We start from the raw sequence: 23,315 nt of genomic DNA on the forward strand, positions 1-23,315 counted from the left end.
TGGACAGCCAAAACAACCTGCTCAGGACAGCACCAACCAAAGGGAATGCCAGCCTCAATGGCAAGTCAGAAAGAATGGCTCCAGAATGAACGTGCAGCACTCCCCCCAAAATCCCGACTAATGGTTGGGGAGATGTTTGCTGCAATGAGCATAAAAAGATAAGGAGAGCCCTGGTGCAGCAGGCCAGCTGTCCACCCTGGTTCAACAACTGGTATTCAGAGGCATACAGCCTTCAAGAATGGAGGTACAACACTGAGAGCCTTATCCTCTGTGAATTTGCTCGATCCCTTTTAAAGATGGCGGCCATTGCTACATCCTCCATTGTTTAACTATATGCTATGGGGGGGGGTTGCTTCAATTCATCTGCCCTCCTGATCCAAAGTGCCTCCCTCACCTGATGAGGACGCATTGGCTGTCATGGCGCCTCCACAGGCAGCTGTAGCACTCGCTGGCTGTGGCAAAGATGTGGGGTGGCAGCTCACCCAGACAGTGCTGGCGGTACAGGTCAATGGCATCAGCATCATACAATCCAGCGATGGGCTTGTAGGGATTCACAGAGACCAAGATGGAGCCAATGTTTGTCTGGAGGGGAAAGCGGAAAGAACAGCAAAATAAACAAGTGGTTTTAGTGAGCTGCTGGGGACCAACTCCATACATTTGTACACATGCCACTCACCGTTTGCCACAAGAGGGCAATATTCTACCTCCCTCCGGGCACTTTGAACCCATAAAATCTGACAGTGCTCAAATGCTATTAAGCTCCATACAGGGTGATTTGTTTCAGTCACCTTCTTGCAAATATCTACATGAATCGCCATATTATTACAGATGGTTTTGTTTGTGTTCAGGACAGCCAGAGGCCTTCCAAAAACAGACGCAAGCACAGATCTTCTAAGATCAACAATCACAAATCTCCCACCTATCACACAGTTTGGCCCTCAGACCTACTTTGGGCTCACTGATATCCTTCTGGAGAGGATAAGGAACATCAAAGGCTATTATATACCTGAGGGTGGAAAGGATCCATCATTCTCAGGACAGAAATCAATGGTTTTAAGTGGAGGCCAGGTTTTGAAAGAAGGTTTAAAAGGACTGAACTTCTTCAGCCCAGCCGAAAAAAGAAAAGAAAAAAAGGGAAGCTAAGGGGGTACATTACAGCTCTCTAAAAATAATTGGAGGGAGGTAGCTATTAATGTAGAGGGAGACATGCTAATTTAGGGTACAGGACATTACTGAGAACAAGAAGAAACTATTATATAAGCTGCCCATTCAACAAAATGCAGGATGCATTCTAATGGTCAGAAGAATTCTTATTTGGGAAGAATCTCCCTAGGGGACCTTCAGCGATGAAGATTTTTTTATTAGTTTTTTTTTAATGGAGCTAAGTACATTTCAGGGATACTAAATGATGTACCTGAAGTTTCACTGGAGCCTACCCAGGGTGGAGCAAGAATGTTCCCCTCCTATTTAGTGGCCCCCCTCCAAATCCTTCCTCAGAGGTAGGGATGACCACAACTGGAGATGGGACATTAGATGGGCAGTACTATCGTGCTCAAGTGGCAAGGAAAGCTCTATGGGATTCTTAGGGTTTCTTGACAAGTCATGGCCTTGGGCTGAGGGGAAGCCGCATCTCTGTAAGGATTGGGCAGGGAATCATCCTTAGCTGGCCTCTCTCCCGTTCCTTTCTTTCCCTGTATTACTCCTTGGCCATGCTTTGAAGGAGCAGGAAACTACTGTGCAGGCTTGGCTGAATGGGAGTCTGCCGGGATGTTTCTGGGAGTGGGATGGGCAAAGAAACACACCGAAAGGGGGAAGCAGGACAGTTTCTCAGAAAACAAGAACAGTGCCTGTACACGTTGCCTCATGTGTCAGGTTCTACAAGATGCTAGAGATGTACTCTTCTTGAAAAAAGCAAGCAAGCTGGGGAGCTGGTGGTTATGTTTCATGGTGGTGGTGGGGACTGCTCAGTAGTCTTTACGTCACTCGGCCTGGTTCACTGAACAAGCAACCACGCTGGAGCACAATGAGAAAATCTACTTCATCTCCTCCTGCTTCAATTCTGCTCATAGCTAAGCCAATGTTACATCCAAATCCAGGCTTGTGATTTGCCTCACTCCAAATAAACCACGAACTCTAACCAAGGTTTCTTCTTGGCTCGTGGTTTGTTTGAGGGAGGCAAACCATGACATAACACTAAAGGCATATGGTGTCTTGTTTTTCGGTAGCACGGCAGGAGCAGGCCTGGTTCTGATGTCAAAAAATATAGTTTAGCATTGTGGGAACAAGGCTAGCTTCCTTCTTGTGCACCCCTCTCTTCCTCCTCTGGCACAGTCACAAGAGGCCATCAAGAAGCTTTCAATTCTTGATTAAATTAACTGCATCTTGCTATGACATCTGAACCTAGCAAAGTGTGCTTAATTTTAAATATGCCTTGTTTGAAACCCAATTTCAGACCATAGTTTACGAAGCTGGCTTATTTCAACAAACTACAGTTAACCATGGGATTTAGATGACACACTAAAACTGTGGCTAACTGAAAACAGAAGCTAAAGCTTCCAATTCCCTCCTCCTGGCTATGCTAGAGGAGAGGGGGGGAGTGCACATACTGAAAGCTCACTGCAACTTGCCACGCTAAACTCTGGTTTACTCTGGCAACCAGTAAGTCTTTCGCATTTCAGAGTGTAGTAGCCCCATCTCTGAGGGAAAATGAATTATAGCAGAATGAAGGTTCTTTTTATTGTTGTTGTTGGTTTTTTTAAAAGAAAAGATCAGTTAAATTTTCTGTAATCTCTTTTGCCCCAAGGTAGAGCTATGGGTCTGAAATGTGTCAGGACTTACTGTCTCTCACAATAAATCTTTAAGCGCCTCCTGGGATTTTTAAAAAATAACCAGAGGCGTACATCCTCCTGCCTAAATCTTCTCTCAGCCCACCATCTACAAAATGGGGATAATAACATTGAATGTACAGGGTTGTCACTGGATTACTGAAACCAGATTTTACAAGAGACTCTGAGCTACTGCTTCTGAGTGTCTTCACACTCTCCCCTCCTTGGAAAAATCCAACGTAAACCGCGTATGGTGGGGGTACCATTGCACTGTGTGTGTGTGTGTGTGTGTGTGTGTGTGTGTGCTGCCTCTACCTTGCATCGCTGCTTGGCAGGGATGGGGAAATGTACAGTGCAATGACATCGTGTCACATACTATCTGTCTTAGATATTACGAGAAACAGAGAGCAGGAGCAGCCATGGTGCCGCGTCTCATATAAGTTCTAGGATGGCCCCAATACAGTGTCTGCAAAATACTCTCTGATCATTTAAACATATACTGGTATGCAAATGCTAATTATTATTCTAATTCCCTACAGCAAAAAGAGAGATGGGGGAGGGAGGGAAGAAGTAGCAAACTGAGGAAATTAGGGTAAGCAGTTGTCAAAGGGATGTTCAAGAGGGTAAGATCCGATTGTAAAGGTCTGGGCAGTAAAGAGCTGCTTGCACAGGGAACACTTGAGAGGTTGCAGGATGGAGATAGACCTGGGTCAAGAGAGCAGAAAGAGAAGGCATGTCCATCACAAGACAGCAAAGATTCATTACTATGCAATACAGACTTTGCAACTTCCTTGTCTGCCCAAAATGGAAAAGATGCTTCCCAGAAATCGGGTCACTTAATTGATCATTTACTGGAATACAAGATGCATACAGTCCTGTTGCCTTAGTAACTGTTGCTATGCAACACAGCCTAAGATCCACATTTCAATATCAGAATTTGAACAGGCTTGCACACAGGTAAGAAAGAAGGAGGAGCATGCCTCATGGCCCTTCTCGCAGTCCCAGGTAATCTTGCAAACACCATAAATGGCACAGAGCCCCCTGAATCTCTCTCCCTCCCGTACACAAATCCTGAAGCGGGATGAAAGAGGACGTTTACTGCCTCTGGTGCACATGTCTGTCATTCAACCTAGGAAACCTGCTTAAGGAAGAAACACCTGGAGCATCTTCAATGCCAGCTGCTGAGAATCCTCTTGCAAAGAGAACCAACCACTGATGGCATGGCAAACATTACTGCATTTCTCATCTGCAGCAACCCAGTAGCTACTCTTGGACACTCAAGCCTAAACTAGGCATTCAGTAGAATGAGGTAGCTTCCAAAATGGCAAAATAGAGTATATCACTATGGGATGCAGATGATGGGATAGCATTTTTGAATTCTCCCTTTTGTAAAAATGCCCCTTGCAAGTAGAAAACTAGTGCCTACAGAACAGGCTAGGGTAAAAACTCTTTCTCTGGTGTGCTAATTTTGGGTGGGTCTTTTTCCAAACTTACAGGCTTTTCCTTTTACTATAGGGAAGCATTAAAAACAGCACTCCCATATTTATATATATATATACGTGTGTGTGTGTATCACTCCCCACCTGCAATCTGAAATGGTATAGTCTATTACACACACACAAACACAAAATCTGCAATTGTAGACAGGGCCTTAGCTGTGCCTTATACTCAGCATAAAATCCCCTTGTTATGCTGTGTTCCAAATGTGTGCAAAGTGACCCAGGAATACTAACTTAATTCAGCCAAAGCACAACCAGGAGGAGACACAGACTCCTGTCCAAGTCATGGTTAAGAGGTCTCCAAATCGGGTGAGATGGGGTAAAGGACAGTCGTGCAGCTGAGCTTTCTTTTCAGGCCACTTCTGCTCTGGCAGCCTGTTGGTGGGCTAGCAAAGAATCTGTTTGCTTTGGTCACTCACATAGATGTGGTCCTGCTGGTAGCGCTGGTGCAGATTGAGCAAAATGGCCGCCTCGTGCAGGTCCCCCAGCATGGACATGTCCTCCACCCCCTCCATACTCGACCGATGCATCGGCAGGACTTTCTCTCTGGGCACAGAGGCCCACGGGTAGCAGAACACCTGGAGGGAAGGAAAAGATGGTGCATGTAGAGATGCAGGATTCCGTGGGGGGCAGTAACTCCTGGCAGTTGATCAGTTGACTCTCTGCTAACAAAATGTAATAATGGCCGGCAGGTTTCTTGCCCTGCTTAAGTGGGTGGGCTCAACAGTAAAAGGAGTGCAAGGGTGTAGAGAGGTAAGTAACAGGAAATGGGAGGGGTCAACCCCTCTTCTGCATTTACCTTGTCCTTTCGCATCTATTTTAAACTTTTATTTCTACAATAAGAAGTAAATTAAAACCATGGGTGGTATTCAACCAAGTTTTGGTGCCACTGAAATTACTAGGCACGACAAAGTTTGGTCCTTTCATTTCAACAAGTCTACTCTTGAGTAAAACTTAAGCTGAATGCCATCCTACATGATTTATACACATTGAGCAGGATTCGATGAATGAGTCCTCTCAGTGAACACATCTGGACTCACCACTGGGTGAGTTCAACCAACAGTGAACTGAAGTGACTCATTGTGTTTTACAAGCAGAGACATCTTTGTACAGATGAGCTTCTTACCTCCACACTTTGCACTTTTAGGTGTATACCAATTATCTATATCTATAGTTACCTATATCAGAAGGGGAATCAGAATAAATATTTTCTGCGCCTGGAAAGTTGATAGCTAATGGCTTGGAAGAAACCCCACCCTTCTGCCACTCTCTTAACAGGCCCCAATAGAGGGAAGTAACACTAAAAATTAACTGATCTTCATGAAGTCATTTTGTCTTATATGCTATGGGAGGGTCTGAGAAAGATGCCAATCTCCGTTCCTTACATAAACCAAAGAGATTATAGGAGAAAGGGAGGTGGAAGTGGACTGACTCCCGCATCCCTACAGGGATTATCACCAATTTCAGAGGCAGCCACTTTTAGAAATGCTAAGAGGTGTGAATTGCTTGCATACAGCTGCTTCCAAAGCCTTCAGTCTGTCTGGCTTATGCAGACGCCTCTCCTGAGCATCTAAGTGCTTTGTGGCAATGTCAACAAGCAGCGGTAATTCAAGGAAAAACCAATTTGCAAGCCTTAAGAAAAGGAGGACAAAGCCTTAAGAAAACCCATACCTGCCAAAGCCACCTAGGGAAGAATGCAAAGAAGGTTTTTTCTTTGTAACTTGGCAACCTTAAAGGTGCTGCATATTATGGCTACAGGAGAGGGGGGGAAAGAGTCTCCTGAGCCACCAGCTTTTATTTAGCCCAAATGTGCAAGGGAATGACCTGGAAGGGTTTCCTTTGGCGGCTCATGAAAATGCTGTGTTTCCATTTCACTTACCTCGCCATAGTCTGAAGTGAAGAGCACGGATCCATCAACACAAGAGCCAACCGTGCAGGGCTGCAGCCGGTCCTGCTCCTGCAGCCACACACGTGTTCCCTGCAACCAATCATAGCAGGATTCAAACCATACGCTCCACACCTGACCACACTTATCTGTGCACTCGTGAGCATATCTACCCCTAATGTTGCTTCCTGCAATTGCCCTCAACCATCAGCGGAAGCAACCTCCCTTCCATAAATGAAGCCTGTGGGCTGGTTCACACATGGGCATCTCTGAATGACTGCAGCAGTTAGCCATGACTGGTGTGGAGGAGCCACCAGAGAGGGACTGTCCATAGCCCAGGTGTCACCTTTAGGACAAAGCTGTTCAACGGCGTCTGTTCACATATTCTGTCATCAGATGGTACCAAGTCCTGAAATGGTGAGAAATCAGGAAACATGCATGCCTACACAGGCTCCAACTGCATCATCACAGGGAACATGGTGTCTTGTGGTGGGTTTTTGTTTTGTTTTGTTTACATTTTTGTAGCAAGCTGTGAAAATGTAGAGTGTGAGACTTTACTGGCTGACTGTAATGGCCAGAAGTGTAGCTCCCATGTTCAATTAATGCAAGAAGTGTGCACAATGGGGCCGGGATTTGGGGGCCAGGCCCTGTACCCCACCCATTACACATGCCTTCAATGCACCTTCAATCATACACCTGCAGGCACACTGCAGACAGGCCCACACATGCCATGAATGCTGAGATCTAGTCTTTAACAGGGCTTAAGTTCCTCCCGTTGCTGCAGTCTACATATACCAGGTCTTCCCAGGTCCCACCAACCTCCCACACCGCCAATGAAAACTAATAAATGAATAGGAGAACCTACCCATGTACACATTCCTTTCATACCTGCATTTTTGTAAACATTGTTCAGTTGGGAAACTGCATAGCAACGTTTGGATAAGTGTGAATTTCAAAGGATAGCTGTGCTTCAGTTTGTGTATCATTCCAAAAAGTGCAGATTTGACAGACTTGGCTTTAAATGAGACCTAAATGAGACCTCTCGCATCCCCAGATGCAGCCCTTCCTCTCTCCCAATCACATCTCTTACACAACTGCCCCTACATTGTTTCCCTCCCAATGTACCTCACAGGGTCTTGTGTGAGGCTAAAAATGCCACTATAGTGGTACCTTGGGTTACATACGCTTCAGGTTACAGACTCCGCTAACCCAGAAATAGTACCTCAGGTTAAGAACTTTGCTTCAGGATGAGAACAGAAATCGTGCTCCGGCGGCGGAAGGCCCCATTAGCTAAAGTGGTGCTTCAGGTTAAGAACAGTTTCAGGTTAAGTACGGACCTCTGGAATGAATTAAGTACTTAACCCGAGGTACCACTGTACTACGTCCTTGGCAGGAGGTGGGATGCAACTGCAATATTTAAAAAACACTTCTCTCACCACCATCTTCCTACATGCAGCTTTGATGATCCTCAGGCAGACATTTGTGTGGAGAAAAAGATAACATAAACTGGCAGTGTGTAGGTAGTCAGCAACAATTCTTACGGTCACACAGTGACTGGAGAAGGTGCTGTGACAATTGTAGAAATGGCTGCTGGTTGCAGCTGAGCACCACCAGTTCAATACACCTTCCCACAGGAAACACAGGACCCTGCTTGGCCAAGGACAGGTGAGGATTGACCAGGTTTAGGAAGGAAGAGCTCTGTGAAAAGGTCCTCACACAAATGGTCTCCTCTAAATACTTGTTCCAGATCCTCCTTTTAAATGGTATATATTTTACCATCTTCTTGAAATGAGGAAATTGAGCAGAAATGGGAAACGAGGCCAAACCGGGGCGGGGGGGGGGAATGAAACCAAATTGGGGGCTTCTCCTGACCTCCAAAAGATACCACTCAATATACACACTCAGAAACGTGTTTCCTAATTTGCTGCTAATAAAAGCAGCAAATGTCCCTCTCTGCAAACAGGTCACGCATCGGAGATGGGACTTTTGCTCTTCCCTCAGAGGTCAGACATGACTAGAGTTACAGTAGCAGGAAATATTGATTTAAACCCAGTGTGCAAAACCAGAACAAGCAAATTCTTACTTCTAAACGGTATTCAATGAGTTTTAACAGCTTTGCAATAATACAATGCAACAATATCAGTGCTTTTTTTCTGGGGGGGTGGAACGCAAGGGTACGCATACCCCTAAACATTTTGTGAATCTAAGTTTGGCCTCATTGAGGGGCAGTATTTCAATATGAGTAGGAAAATGAAAGTACCCCTAAACATTTTTTTAATAGGAAAAAAGCACTGAGCAATATGTTCTGCAACCCCGCGGGAGAAAATGCAACTCACGAGGGCAGCTTGGAGCACAGATGCAGCAAATCAGTGAAGAGGTTAGGCAACCCTTCCATTTTTCCACTCCACGTCACTACCAAATTGTGTGGCTTCACAGAAATGTTATAGGGAGAGAGTATGACCTACATATGAATATCTTTACAGCATTTTTTGTCTTTTAAAAAAAGTCTAGCAAAAGAGATTTAATATCCAGCTTGATGGATATCAACATTCAAATCATGTCTAGCTCAGCACCACCTCAAGAGAGATTTCAACATGAGGCAAGAAGAGCCAGCCTAGTTTATGGGAAACCTACAGAGGAAGGATTGATTGCAAAGCCACTGCGGTTATCAGCAGAAGGGCAGCCTGGGTGGGGGGCTGGTCGAGAGCCAGGATGCTACAATGCAAGCTATGGCAATGAATGCAGGGAGCCTGCTTCCTTTATGCCTCTCCATGGTGATTTAGCTCATATTCTTGGTTGCAGATGAGCTGCATGACTAGATGTACCAGAGGAACCTTTCTCCTGAAGACGCCTCAGGGTCTTGCAAAATCCCGGAGTTTCATGGGATCCTGACTCAAGAGCTAAAAATGTGTCAGGTTATGCCCATGATGCACAGTGTACTTGAAAAGCTCAAACACCAGAAGATGAAAAGGGTGGGGAATGCTGGGATTTTTCATTTTTTTAAAAACAACCACTTTCAATTTGGTGTCTGGCCTGTGACTTGAGAGGTGATAGGAAAGGCTACTCTCTGCGTGCTTTTCTGTATCACATTTCAATGGTAAGCACTGTACTTTTTTATTTGTGGAGATGTGTTAAGTCACAACAATAAGATGACAAATCAGGATACAGTGTGAAGTCAGTCTTGGCTAACATGGCTAGCAGAGGCTCTCTAGAGCTCAGGCAGAACCCATTATCTGCTGCTTAATTCTTTTAACCAGAAACACCAAGAATTAAATGTGGGACCTTCTGTGTGCTTTACAAGTGAATGATGGTCCTTCTCTCAACTCTGGTTCACCCATGGTAGAAGATGTACAGTGAAAGACTCACCTGGGGGTACACTATCTGAAGCAGGAGATAGATCCCTGTCCTGCCGTCTTTGGTAGCAGAAGTCCAACACCCTGGGCATTATGGCACATCTCTTGGGGAGAAAGAGTTTTTTGAACCACTACAGTTGGCATGTGCCAACAAAGAGCCGAGAACCAAGTTCCTGCCCTGTGGTTTGATGGCCACATTACAAGACTTTTATCAAAATTGCTAACCTATCCTCCTGGCCTCAGCATTGGGGGAGGCCTACAGTCTCCACATAAGGCTTGAATCAGGTTTCAACAAATGCATCTTCTGATTGATCCAATGGATCATGAATAAGTGATGGATACATATAAACAGAAATTAGCTAATGGAAGCAGGAGTAAGAGCACTGCCAGTGGGAAGAGCATCCACTATACCCACAAGAGAAAAAAAGGTTATCTGATCAGTCCCCAAGGAAGGTTTGGAGAGGAGGGAATCAATAATGGCTTTCAGAAAGGGAGGCCACACCACATGGATCATAGATGGGGACTTTCATTTATACTTCTTGAACAGCATTGCGTTTCCAGAGCCTGATCTCACACCCATCATCATCATCATCATGATTGCTATCATCATCTTGCCTTCTGGTCTTCCCCTAAACCTCGACAAGCATGCCTTCCCTCTTAGGCTGGAGACCTGTCGCCTCTCTTCACACCAAACAGAGCCTGTCTTCAGCCTTTACATGCTCCCTACTGCCCTGCCTCGGAACTGGCTCAGCCGCACCATTCAAAATAGTTAATAGTGTGACAAGAGAGCATGAACTGCCAATCAGGAGTTGACCAGAGGAAGCAGCTTGGTGAATGGGCCAGGATGATGAGCTTTTGCAAAATGGGAAGAGGCAGAGGTAGGAGGCAAATCAGCAGGAGATGAAGCGCTCCAAAAGTAAGGGCTAGCTAGAAATTTCATATAAGCTTCAAGGCAATAACACTTATGAGACTTCTTAAGTGGTCAGTTTTGCAATAATGGGATGCCCTTGCAAACACGTTTAGAACCCTGCAGAAGGAAAAGCAGTAATGAATACAGTATACAGGTTTTATCCGTTTGTTTGGCACTTCTTTTCTATTGTGTGAATACTGCATTTCATAACCACTGCAATGTTTTATTGCGTGGAAAAATCTTCTGCTATGGCTCTCTAGAGTTGCTTTGAGAGAGGGGGATACAAGAGTGTATAATAGTTAGAACTGACTCATGGTCAATGACAGCACTATTTTTTTTGTGTGGGTGTCATCTACTTGTTTTTAGCCTAGGAATAAGATTTGTGCTGAAACAGGTACTAAGTTGGCATTCATAAGAGAGACTGAATTCATGATGATGGCAGAGCAATAGTCAATACCTCCATGCTTATTCATGATTATCTTCAGTTTCACATTCATTTTTATTTTCTGTATTTTTAAAAAAGTTAGCACCATCTGTTAGCTTGACATGCTCAGATACTCTTTTTTCCAGCATTTTCCAGCTCTTTTTCCAGCATTTTCCAGATGTAAATTTTCCCTTTACATCTTTTAAGTGGAACCTACTAGTTCTGCTCACATTATATACACCCAATTGTAATTATATATGTGATACTGCCATGCATAAACTAGGTTTATGGGACAGCAGGGAAACCAAGTACAAATTATCCTGCTCCTCTCTGTGTCAGTGTCATTTTTTTCATGGTAGAGAAAGGTGGGTTGCAGGGGACTGCAGTAATTCCCAGTTTGCAAGACTAACAAATCATGAGATGATATACCTTCTTCACTTTCAAGAATGAGACAACATACCTGCCTAAAAGAGCAATTGATATGAAAAAAGGGAGGCTGCCCTGTCAGCAAGCAGCAAGGAAATAACAAGAGAGATGAGAAACTCAGGCTGCGCCATCAGTGGCTGCAGGTCAGGGCGAACCAGCTGACACCGCCCTTCCTTTCTTGGAGGTCTTCCCTGCAACAGAGACCCACCCACCCTCCTCAGCTGTGCTTAGCTTGCAAATCCGGGCAAGGTCACAGGCAGCGAGATCTGCCTGGAGACTCACCGCCCCAGGGAACAGGAATCAAGCAATGCCTTTAGACTAATCTAATTTCCAGCTCCCTGATCTACTGGTTCAAAAGTGTCCTCAGCTGTAGTAGCAGCTGCATCTACCCTTCCCACAAATGGCAATATGGGGAGTTGCTTAGATCTTAAAGCGCTGCGGGTGAGCTCCTGTGTCACCCTTCTGCCCAGATCCACCAAGTGTTTGCACCTTGCTGAGCAACACTGCATGTCCATCAAGGCAACACGGTTTGCTGGAGCAAAGAAACTGGGGAGTTTTTTGCTGAAGAGTGGGCATTCAGGGTTCCCTTTGACATTCAATTCCACTCTGCTTCCACACAAACTCTGCAATTGCTTTGCGCTCTCTCTCTCAAAAAAAGAAAACACAGAGCAACATCTATTCAGTCACCTCATGGCAATTAACGTGCAAATGCACTCCTCACTGTTATCTACAGCGACAGCATGTCGCATGGGGTCAGCATCAAAAAAATCAAAGTAAAACCATTGCCATCTTCTTACATACGCACAAATTCTGATGAGTGGATTGCAAGAGGTAGTCTGTTTGGAAAGGAGCTCTTGTCTCCACACTGATGACTCCACCTGAACTTTTCTTCCACATTACCTCTCCACAATCTAGAAGAGGTGAGAATTCAGCTTATTGTACTGCACTCAAAGGTCTGGTAAAGCAGGTTAAAATTCCTTCCACGATCCAGACTTCCTTGATGACCATGACAGTGGAGACTACTCAGCAGCATGGTATTAAGACGCCTGGTGCTTGATGCTACTTTCAGAGGCCCTTTGGTAGAATTCTAATATGTATAATTTATTCTAATTCCTACACTGAGCTATACAAAGCAGTTGTTCCATCACTGAAAATGAGGAGAATGTACAGATATTTGCCTCCATCTACATAGACACAAATGACAGCTCTCTCCTGGCCCATCAGACGCTCTCCCAACTGTTGATGGTGCCTTTGGATACTGAACTGTGTCAATATAGAACCATGTCTATTTTAAGGATAGTTGACACATGAATGTTCGTTGTGTGGTTAGCTCTACATCAGCTGGTGGCCTGCATGCATGAATAAGTTGTTACAGGCATCAAATAGTACAGGCAGAATGTATATACCACTTGAAGCACAAACCAGTTTAAACCAATAGGACTATCCACATGACCAATCAGGATAGAATAAATTGGGGAGAATGGGGAGAGAGAATAGGATGGGGGGGAATCCCTCCCTCACCTGAATGCATTTGATTGGTTGCTTTTTTATGCGATCCCTCATCATGCACATAAACCCTACATGTGTACAAATAATGTAGTCATGCAACCAACTGAATGGGAGGGGTTTGCAGTTACAAATGCCCTAACACACAAACTCAAACTTCACTGGCTGGTCAAATGAACAGTACTACAAGCATTAAATAATCAAGTGACTAGAATGGCATGCATGTGTGAACTTGGGTCATTATATAGACACCCGTTAAATTTGTATTTTGTGACCCAAACTCCTTCCATTTTGTTCATACACCTCATCCTGAAAGCTCTTGCAGAAATGTCATTCAATATAGGGAGTCGTCTGAAACTGGATATTTGATGGATGTCCTGTTCAGTAGAACAACAATATCGCCTGGAAGAGACAATCCAGGATGAAGGCAAAGGCATACTGCCCAGCATCCTCCCTTTGGTCCGGGTGGAAAGGTTCAGGTCACTCCCACCAACTCCCCAACAGGCACTCAGAGGAAAGGTTATGTCTAACACCTTGACAGCCCTCCTGTAGCCACCTTGCTTGCTTCATCCTCTAGACCCATGGCCATTTTCCTGGCTGTGCCCCACTCCTCCTGCTGGCTGGACAAAGTCGTCTGTCAGTCAGAACTCACCGGGGTCCAGAGTTTGAATCCCCACTCAGCCATGAAGCTTATTGGGTGACCTTGGGCCAGTCACCATCTCTTAGCCTAACCCCCCTCACAGGGATGTTGCGAGGGTGAAATGGGGGAGGAGGAGAACCATGTACCCCACCTTCAGCTCCTTGGAAGATAAAGGTGGTATATACATGTAATAAATAAAATAAAATAAAATAAATGGTGCATATGTGGGTGGTGGCCAACAGAGAAAGAAATAGGACGCGACACTCTGTTGCTTCCAGGCTACCCGACAGGGTTGGTGCTGGAGTCAATGGCGCCATCTGCCACAGCCTTTTCCTAGAACTGTGCATAGCAAGTCACCATAAGGCATTGCCTGAGTTGGGGCAGGCTGCTGCATCTGCTAATCTGTGGCAGGTGCATTCATGCCTTTGGGCAACCCACTGAACACATCACCAATATCAGAGTTTTGCACTAACCAGCTCACCTGGCCATGTCTGAAGGATGAGGGTTAAAATAAATTAAAAAATTCTAAACGCCGGAAATGTTTAACAGCTGCTTTTTTGCTTCAAAGCCAATAGAGTATTAGAACTACATGGCTTCCTAGCTTTATATTTCTTAAAATATCTATTCACTACTGATTTCCTTTGTTAACACACAAGTGAAAGAAGGCCAGCAGTTTAATCAATAGTCTGTTCAGTGCCCCCCCTCCTTTCCCCCTTTTTTTAAATGAATGTTTCTCAGATTTGGGTCATACTCAGATCCCACTGCAGATGTGACAGAATTATTTTTGTCCACTTCAGACTTATAGGTCTTTTATTCCAATTTCGTTCAGCTTAAGCTGCTGCTGCTTCTTTTTTCCACGCTTGCCAAAAAGAATTGTATTTGAACCTTTCTCAGCCATACAAACAGCTAGTAGAATGGAAGAGTGGGGCAAAATAAGAAAAAGCAGAACAGTGTGTGTCACTGGCATTGCACTGGTTGAAGTGCAACCAGATATCTGGATCCAAAAATGACATGCGTTTCTATGGAAAACTATCAAATTCTCAAAACACAGCTCTCTGGACTTTTATTATTTAATGTTATATTGCTTGTGTTTCTGGAGCCTTTGCCTTCTGATGAAGAGGCTGAACACCTACTTTACTTTACAACACTGGCATGTCAAAGGAGCTTTCGATGAATCCACATGTCTGGTTAAAAATGGCGAGGGCTCTGTTCCACTCTCTTTCTTTGTGACTATGAACCAGTCATGCACTACACACTCCTCCATTTCTGTTACAATCAAAGAGTAGCATTTTGACTTTGATCTTATGGGAGGTTCATCATTCCAAGAGTCCTCTCTCTTTCTCTCTCTTGTGCCATACTAGGAAGATCTGAGCAGAGACACATCTGCATTCAGCATCTGAGCTGAGCAGCATCACAAGCTTGGATGCTCTGGGCACAACAAAATAAGATCTGGGTGAATGTTCCAGCTGTTATTTTCATAGGAAGCTATTAGAATGATAAGCATTAGCAGGGAGCTCGTTTATAGGTAAATGTGGGCTTGGTGGAGCTGCTGCGAGGCAGCCACAATTTTCTGAGCTTCTGCATGAGCACATTGTATGGAGCTGTGCCAAAGTGCTTTACTGAAAGACAAGGTGCATTTGCAAACTGCATCCCTCCCCCATCTCCTCGCATAGATCAGGCCAGTCACATTTTCGAAAGATGAGGGAGCGCACGCCGGTTGGCCGGTTGGCACGAAGCATCCTCGTCAGAGCTGTGCTGGCTGCTGTTGTTTTAAACACCACAACGCTACCCCTCCAGGGTGACATCAGCTCCGTCCTCAAGACGGATGGTTTTACGATTCGTTCTAGCAAAAAGGCTGGGACCAAAGTCAAGCTAACAGGTTCATGATTTGTTGGATCCTCCTTTCTCCCTTGCCTAAGAATAGATGCAAGGTTCATTCCCCCTCTTGTCCCCCAGGGAATCGCAAACGCTGGAAGAGGACACAAATGAAATTCAAGAATGACCTTGGCAAAATTCAAGCACTGGAGCTCTCTACAATGGGGAAAGAGAAATCCAAAGGAAATGAAAGCAGTAGATGTTGGACACAAAGCTACCCATCCCAGCCTCCAAGGTTTTAAAAAATCCAGATGTACATCGGTGTGTGGGTGATTAGGTAGGGGAAAGGAACAAACCAAGGAACCTAGATTCATGATCAGCTATTGCTTTTTTAAATAGGGGTCCACTTACATGTCAAAACACAGACAAAGGTTTATTAACCCTCTCCTTGCCAGGGTGAGCAGGCTCTGGTAAAGCTCTCAGGCAGCCTGGTTAGCCACTGTGAGATGGGCCATTGGCCTGATCCAGCAAGCAAGCTCTACTTATGATCTTATTGTGTCTCCTCCTGATGAACGTTAGCATCTTGGTCCAAGTCACTAGCAAAGGGCTCATTATTTATATCCCTCTTTGTCATGAACAGCCACAGAAACTCTGTTAAAATTCTCTCCCTTATGCAACTCATCATCTCAGTTGTGTTTGCACGAACGCTGGAAGAGCCTCTGGAGGTGAGAAGATGCAAGTTTTGGACAAGACTCCAGTTGGTTTGCCTCAGAAAGAGGGGCTCAGAAGGTGCATAATAATGGGAGCACATCCCAGGGATCGGAGGCCATGGGAGATGCTATGGAGGCCAGCCTGAGCTGCTGGGCTGCCAGTTGTTTCTTCCTAACAAAAACTGTGGTCCACTTTATTTGCTAATTGTTTATTGCTAATGTGACGCTGTTGGATTCACAGTGTAATAACTAACCGTACTACCTCACGTTGCAATTAACCCGAGTGCTAATAGACAGAGGTGGCACAGAAAGCAATGCAATGCAACAACACCTTACTTTAATAATAATAAAAAAGCATTCCCAAACACCTACCCTGTGTTCTTGAAGTGATATTTCTTATATAATTGGAAACTTAATTTTTCAGAGTGGTTAAGTAGCCTTACAATGAATGACACATTGGTATCTTTAAAAGGGGGTGGGGAAGGAGTTAGAAATTCTTAGGAGTTGATTCACTTCTCTGTCTTCTCCCCAGCCAAATACTCAACACTCATTAACTTGCCACCAAATTTGTGTATTGAGCTGGTGTCTGGCAATATGAACCACAATGGGCATTTTACACAGGAAAATATTGATGTTGCACACAAGTGAAAAACACACACATGTGAAATAAGAACATAAGAAGATCCTTGCAGGATCTTCTGGCCTATCTACTCCATATATCTGGCCTATGTACTCCATATATCCTGCATATATCCTGCATATACAGCGGCCAGCTAGATGCCCATGGGAAGCCTGAAAGCAGGACCTGAGCGCAATAGCACTCAGCCTTAGATTGTCCCTTAGTTTGTACACCAACTTCTGAATGCAAGTGCAATTGCTCAGCCAATCACACTGTATGCCTCCATATCACATTTAATATCCTTCAAGTGCCCATAAGGAACCTCTTTGATCACTACTCCTGAGGCTTTTGTTTCTGGCCCATGTTATCTTCCCTGCCATATATCCAAAAAGGTGTGTGTCTGAACATAACAATTCAATTCTAGTGAGATATACTGGTTAGTCCTGGCTAAGACCAAGGAGGTTCTCAGCCATGAATTGCACTGGGTGACCTTGGACCTATTTCTCTCTCTCTCTCTTTTAGTCTAGTTCACCTTCCAGGGTTGTTTTTAGTATAAAATGGAAAACCCTATACTCTCTGGAGGAAAGGACTGGGTTGTAATAAGCGAACAAATAATAATTAGTCTTGTGAGATCAGACCAACATCTGGTTCAGAACTCTTACATCAAAAAATGGGCAGTCAGATAACGACGGTCAGTGCCACACTCGCCTCCTGATTTCAGCGGGGTTATGTGGTGCCCTCAAAATGTTGCTAGACTACAACTCCCATCATCCTTGACCATGCTGGCTGAGGCTGATGAGAGTCATAGACCAAAATATCTGGAGGGCACTACATCTCCTACCGCTAACACACACACAATCAATTACCCCGTCTCTCAGGAAGAGAGCAGTGAGGCAACCATCTCCCTGGCCAAACATGCCCCATGTACAATAATCCAACCTTCACTTATGCTGAACATGCTTTATTGCCTTCTATGGTGACAAGCTACTTGTTTGGGAGCCAAAAGAGTCAACAAAGGGGTTTTGGACACAGGTTGTTCCCTGCTCTGTGGCTCCACCATCTTCTCAACCAAAGAAAAGTCACTTGGGAAGATGATGGCGTAAGGAAAAACGCAGCCACCTAACTCGTCAGAGAGCTAAGCGAGGCACAAAGTTTTGGAACATGCAGACAAACCATCTAGACCAGAAATGGATGACGAGAGCAGAGGAGCAACTTCTCAGAGCTTGACCCAGGCCTCCCCGCCATTCATCCCAAAAAAGCCCTGGCACAAAAAAGGCAGAGAGCAAGAGGCAGACAAACACAAGGACCACATCCTCTGTGGTCGTCCACTTCCTGCCCACAGATATACAGGGAAAACACTGTCATAGTCACAACTCCCTTTGGACACCCCTTGCCACCATTTTCTCTCCCCGACCACCCGGTTCTCTCTCTCACACACATCCAGCTGTGCAGGAGTTTTCACTGTGATTGCAAGCCACTTTCCTCCAGGCACAGAGCTGCAGTCATCTTCCTCCCCCCATTCCACCTCTCCCTCTCCCTTGCTGAGCTGCTTCTGGTTATATGTCCAGGGAAGAAGCAGGCCAGGGTGACTAGGCCACTGTGGAAGATTTGGCTTCTCTGAGATCGGAGGGGGAAGGGAGAGCAAGGCAACCATTCAACCGTTTGCTCTGGTTTTCAGCCTGCAAAGGGAAGTGCCCGCGCCTGCTGGCAGGCTTCCCCAGAGAGCAGGGCAGCCTGCCCACCGCACATGCAGAGGCACTAAAAGGCACAATGGGCTCTGTGCCACCCAGGACTTCCACAACACCACAGGGGATGCCCTTCAAGCCATTGAGCCCATTCTGAGTGTTGCTGTGTGGTTTGGTTTTGTTTCATATACTCAAGACACAGCACGGAGCTACTGCTTGAAGCCAAGTTATCCAGCCAGCAAATCATGCCAAGCACAGAAGTGGCAACCAGCTGGGCAAGAGGGCAAGCAAATATGAGCAGTCCCGTGCCCACACATCCCCCTCAGTTCACACTCTGTCCCTCCTGCCACAGTCGGCTTCCTCATCTCAGCCTCCATCCATCCACCCATATGCTTTTCTCAGTCTTGACTTTGTACATGCTCTCCTCCTCCCACTCCCCCACCAAATAAAGCATTTGCTTTGGGATTTGTATCCCTCTCTAATCTTCCTCCATATAAGACTATCTGCTCTCACTGCTGAGGGGCATCTTTGAAGGTTAGGTAGATAACATGACACCTTTTCAGCCACTGCACACCCAACAAGCCTTGGGAGCCCTCTTCCCCAGTGGAGGGGGGCAGGGGGAGGTGCCCACCTCCTTCCTGACCTTCTATCACTGTGGAAGGAGAAAACTCTTATGTTTTAGAAGACTTCAGAAGAGGGTTAGTTGTTGTTGTTTGGTCTGCTATGCCTCATTTCTGTTTCTGCTCTTCTCTCCCCCCCTTCTGTTTAGTTATATTTTAAAAATTGCAGATGGCTGTATTTAGGTTTGATTTTACTCACAGTTTTAGATGAGCCGCTCAAACCAGAAATGGATGTCGAAAGAGAAGCAGCTTCTCAGAGCTTGACCCAGACCTCCCTGCTCATCCCAAAGAGCCACAGTCCCCAAAGGCAGACAAGACAGAGAATCACATCCTCTGTGTCACCCACTTCCTGCCCACAGACATGCAGGGAAAGTTGTTCAACAGAAAAGTAGGATATAATTTAAAAGCAAAGGAGCAAACCTAGCCTGTTGGTTGTAATGTCTTGCATTTGTGCTGGGCTGCCAGAATCTGTTCCAGTAACAAGCGTAGCTCTTGGATAATGTAAAAATAGATGCATAAATAAATAATATGGAAAGTGCCTCTAACCAGGTCTAGAGTGCCCTTCAGTATTTTTTTTTAAAAAAGAATCACAAACTTAGGCATTCCAGCCAAGGGCAGCTATATGCTGCTTTGCATATAGAAGATCCCAGTTCACCAGGGAGGACTGGCAATGTCCTCCCATCTGAAATCCTGGACACCCATTGCTAGTCATTGGAGACATTGCTGAGCTAGATGGACCAATGGTCTGACTCAGAATAAGACAGATTTCTATCTTCCTGTGCAGATCCTTTTTGGCTACTTGACTACCCACTGGAGGTACCTGCAACTATGCTTGAAGACTACTGAGAAAAGCCCTGGTCCCTGCAGTGTCTGCCCTTTAGAGCCATGATTCTACTGAGCAGTGTGTGTGTGTGTGTGTGTGTGTGTGTGTGTGTGTGTGTGTGTGAAGGGCTGCAAAGAACTGTCATGGATGTAAAAGGAGGGCTGATACTTTGTTCTGCCTGCATTTCAAGTCCTTTCCATACTGGCTGGGGCACAGAGGGTTGAGGGGCAAGATGCTCCTTTGCGAGCTAATGGGGCTCCCTACAATTATAGCCAGGCACCAGACGCTCTGCGCAGCATTAGGTTAATCAGTTAAAGGGTGCAACAGCAGCTCCCGGCCACATTCTGTGCAAGGAGAATTGGGGGAGGGAACAGCAGACACGGCCTGCTGTGTGAAGAGGTGAGAGGAGGGTGGAATCCATAAAAACATCTGTTCAGATAAAGAACACAAAGAGAGGGTGGGGGCAAGATGGAGCCCCTTAAACCCATTATCTGCTCCTGCTCCCTTAGTGCCTGGACAGCTCAGACACTGAGCTTAATGGCCCAGAAACTAACAGAGGGTGGGAAAACCTCAAGCATCAGTCAAGGGGAAAGCCAAAGGCCAAAGTGGCCCAAAGACCATCAACCCCCCAGTCCAAGCCACAGCTTAGCTGTGCTCCCACACAACTCTTCCGCACTATGGTCCCGGAAAACAGAATTAGGACTGCCATGGCTAGCCATTTACTGCTCAGTCATCTGGTGCTGCTTCAGAAAAGGGCAGCGACAAGCAGACCGTGCAGCACACAGCATCACTGCTCACATCAAGGCCACTTTCAGCCCTTAGTTTTCTTCGGCACTTCTAGGCCAGAGTAAGAAGGCACTCTTGCTTGCACAGCAGTAGCCAACTGCTGCATTAATAAGACACCTGCCAGATGTCTGTACAGCTGTAGCTCTTAGGAAGAGAGGGGTATACAGGTTACAATGGTCTGGGGGAAACTAGGGCTTTGGGCTCCATCTCCTGAAGGCAGGCTGCAACAGGCCAAGTTGCTCCTGGTATGAAGGAGACTTAGCAGCAGCCACCTATGGCGCTTGGAGTAAGTGTTCTGGGTTACAAAGACCAAGCCCAAACACACATAGGCAATAGTAGAGGCCAAGTGAGGCAGCAAGTGTTTTCCAGGCAAATTGCTTCACCCCCCTCATCTATCACACTGTTGCTGGACCCCTGGTGGTTACTTAAAGAAAAGGTCCTTTCACATACAGTACTGTATAAATTATAATTGAATAACAAACTGGCACATGAAATAAGTATGGATTCCTACAACTTGAAAGTTTACTCCATCAAAGTCAGCAAGACTGACTTCGGAGGAAATATTGGAGACGGTTAATGTGAAATGTACAGTTATTTCTCTTTCAGGAATCAACAGGCAAGACTATTCGTGACTAATTCCCCCCCCCCCCCCGCTTTGCCCTCCCTTTCCCCCTCCTCTCCCCAGTATTTTTTTCTTCTGCTGCCTGTGTCCAGCATCCTGAATAAGGATATGTGGAAATATGCATGTGCACATGCGCATGCGCACACACACCAGCCCTCTTCAACTGTATTGACGGGAATTCCTTGGGCACAGAGCCCGAATTTGCTCATTTGGAGGAGGGTAAGGTGACTGTTTTCACTTTAAAAAAAACAAAAAACCAGACACAGCAGCAGCTGAGTGCCACTTTCAATCAAGGGAGCACCCTGTCATCTCCTCTCCCCAGAGAAACAGAGGAGTAGATGAGCGTAGCAAAAATCCAGCGTGTGAATTAGTAACACAGACAGACATAAAATCCCCAAATGGCTCATCCATTTCAGAACGAGTTCTGGGTTTAACACGTCTGTTGGGGTATATTACTCATTCACACAGGAGGATGCACCCATCCTCGCAGAAGCAAAGGAGGAAATCAGATGTGCCAAATCTGCCCCCTGGATCCCAACAAGTCAAGGTTCAAAGCCTCCCTTGTCATCACTGGAGAGAGGCTTGGACACCAACAGACTGTACAGACCGGCTGAAGGGTGGGAGATTCTCGGGGCCAGTTTTAAGGGTCACCCACAGCAACCAGACTGTCTCACGCCCGCCTTCCCCTCCCAGAAGGAAACTCCTGCTCCAGCGAAGCTTGACAAGCATAGCCCCGGTCTAGCAAACGGATCATCACCCCTTGCTCCCAAAAGGTCCCCACCGGACCCGGTTCTGTTTTCCGCTGGAGACCCTGCAGCTTTCCCCCTCCCTCTTCTTCCCAATGCCAGGGTTAAGTGTGAGGATGGTGCCCCTTCTTCACCTTTCATGGACTGAGAAGCCCCCCTCTGCTCCTCTGCTCCTTGGATCTAAAGCGGGAGAAGCCCTTGGCCTCAGCCTCGACCCTCCGCCAGAGACCCTTGGATCAAAACGAGACCCGACCCCCGACACACCCACCCCCCGCCCGGGCAGTCTCGCCCAGCCGAGCCTAGCAGGGGCGCCTGGGGACCTGGGGGCGACCCCTCCTCTTTGGCCGGCCGGCTCCTGGCCGGGTGGAAAGGGATTCCGCGCGCCCGCCGCCGCGCTTGAAGGCAAGGGAAGAAGAGGAGTCCTAGTGTCGAGGGACTAGCAGCTTGGAGGGGGCGGGACTGTGCCCTCGGGCTCGTCCTCGCCGCGCTCTCACCTCCTGCAGCTGGGGGTCCATCTGCTCCGAAGGCAACGCCGATTCCAGAGGCGGTGGCGCTTCTCCCTCATAGGCGTCCACCTGGCCTGGTGAGGCGGCGGCGGCGGCGCCCTCGCTCCAAATCTTCAGCGCCTCCCCGGCGCGCTCGGTAGCAAGAGCCGCAGCACGAGCATCCCGCAGGCAGAGCGAGCCCAGTGGCCGGCTCCAGCCTCGGCTCCGCCCCGACGCCTGATTGGAGCCCGAGAGCGCCTTGGGTGGCGCCTGCTTAGCGCCGGCCTGTTGCCCCACCTTCGCCTCCGCCCGCCTCGAGGCGCGGAGGGATCAGGGAGGTCACTCCCAGGAACGCTGGACTGGAAGTCCTGCCTCCTGTGATCCCGTTTGTGGGTAGCGGGAAAACACTCTGTACTTGCTCAGAAGCTCTCTTGTTCGCGCTTAGCGCCGAGTATATGTTCCATGGCTTGAGACCTGGAGATTCTGAAGTGCTAAGTTGGACATAGCGACGCGCAGGCTGGTAATTTTATTTATTTTCACATTTGTCAGCCTAGCCAAAGATCAGGGATTATGGGTGTTGTAGTCTCCAAAAATACCTGGAAGGCCACAGGTTCTCTGTACCTGTTACACACTGTCGTGGGATCTGCAGACCCTCCAAGTGCCCCTATTTTCAAGGAACATCCCTCATTTAGAGAAGCTGTCCCGGTTCCTGATTTGATCTTGCAATGTCCCACTTTTCCTTAGGGTGTCCCTATTTTCACTGGAGAAATGTTGGAGGGTATGGAATTATCCGATCCCCAAGCCGTCTGAAGGCAATCCTGTGTAGGGAAGCTTTTTTAATGTTTTATGTTTTATTATGTTTTTATATAGGTTGGAAGCTGCCCGGAGTGGCTGGGGCAGCCTAGTAAGATGTATGGAGTATAAATAGTAAAATTA

The 23,315-nt window shown here is 46.5% G+C and overlaps 1 protein-coding gene across 3 annotated transcripts in view; it reads right to left on the reverse strand.

The window, feature by feature from the left end:
* LOC128419645 (unconventional myosin-X-like) overlaps positions 1–22,709 on the reverse strand; it is a 74,169-nt gene extending 51,460 nt beyond the window's left edge. For 2 of the 3 annotated variants that reach the window (XM_053400596.1, XM_053400588.1), the window contains exons 1-4: positions 22,389–22,709; positions 6,204–6,302; positions 4,744–4,902; positions 395–582 (exon numbers count right to left, since the gene is read on the reverse strand). In XM_053400596.1, the coding sequence (XP_053256571.1) occupies positions 395–582; positions 4,744–4,902; positions 6,204–6,302; positions 22,389–22,409 (467 nt within the window). In that variant the 5' untranslated portion in view covers positions 22,410–22,709. Of the gene's footprint in view, positions 1–394; positions 583–4,743; positions 4,903–6,203; positions 6,303–22,388 lie in introns of those variants that run through there. The other variant, XM_053400603.1, reaches the window with a different exon arrangement.
* Positions 22,710–23,315: the final 606 nt, after the last annotated feature.

Source organism: Podarcis raffonei, chromosome 1 (assembly GCF_027172205.1).
Source record: "Podarcis raffonei isolate rPodRaf1 chromosome 1, rPodRaf1.pri, whole genome shotgun sequence".
Lineage (NCBI taxonomy): Eukaryota > Metazoa > Chordata > Lepidosauria > Squamata > Lacertidae > Podarcis > Podarcis raffonei.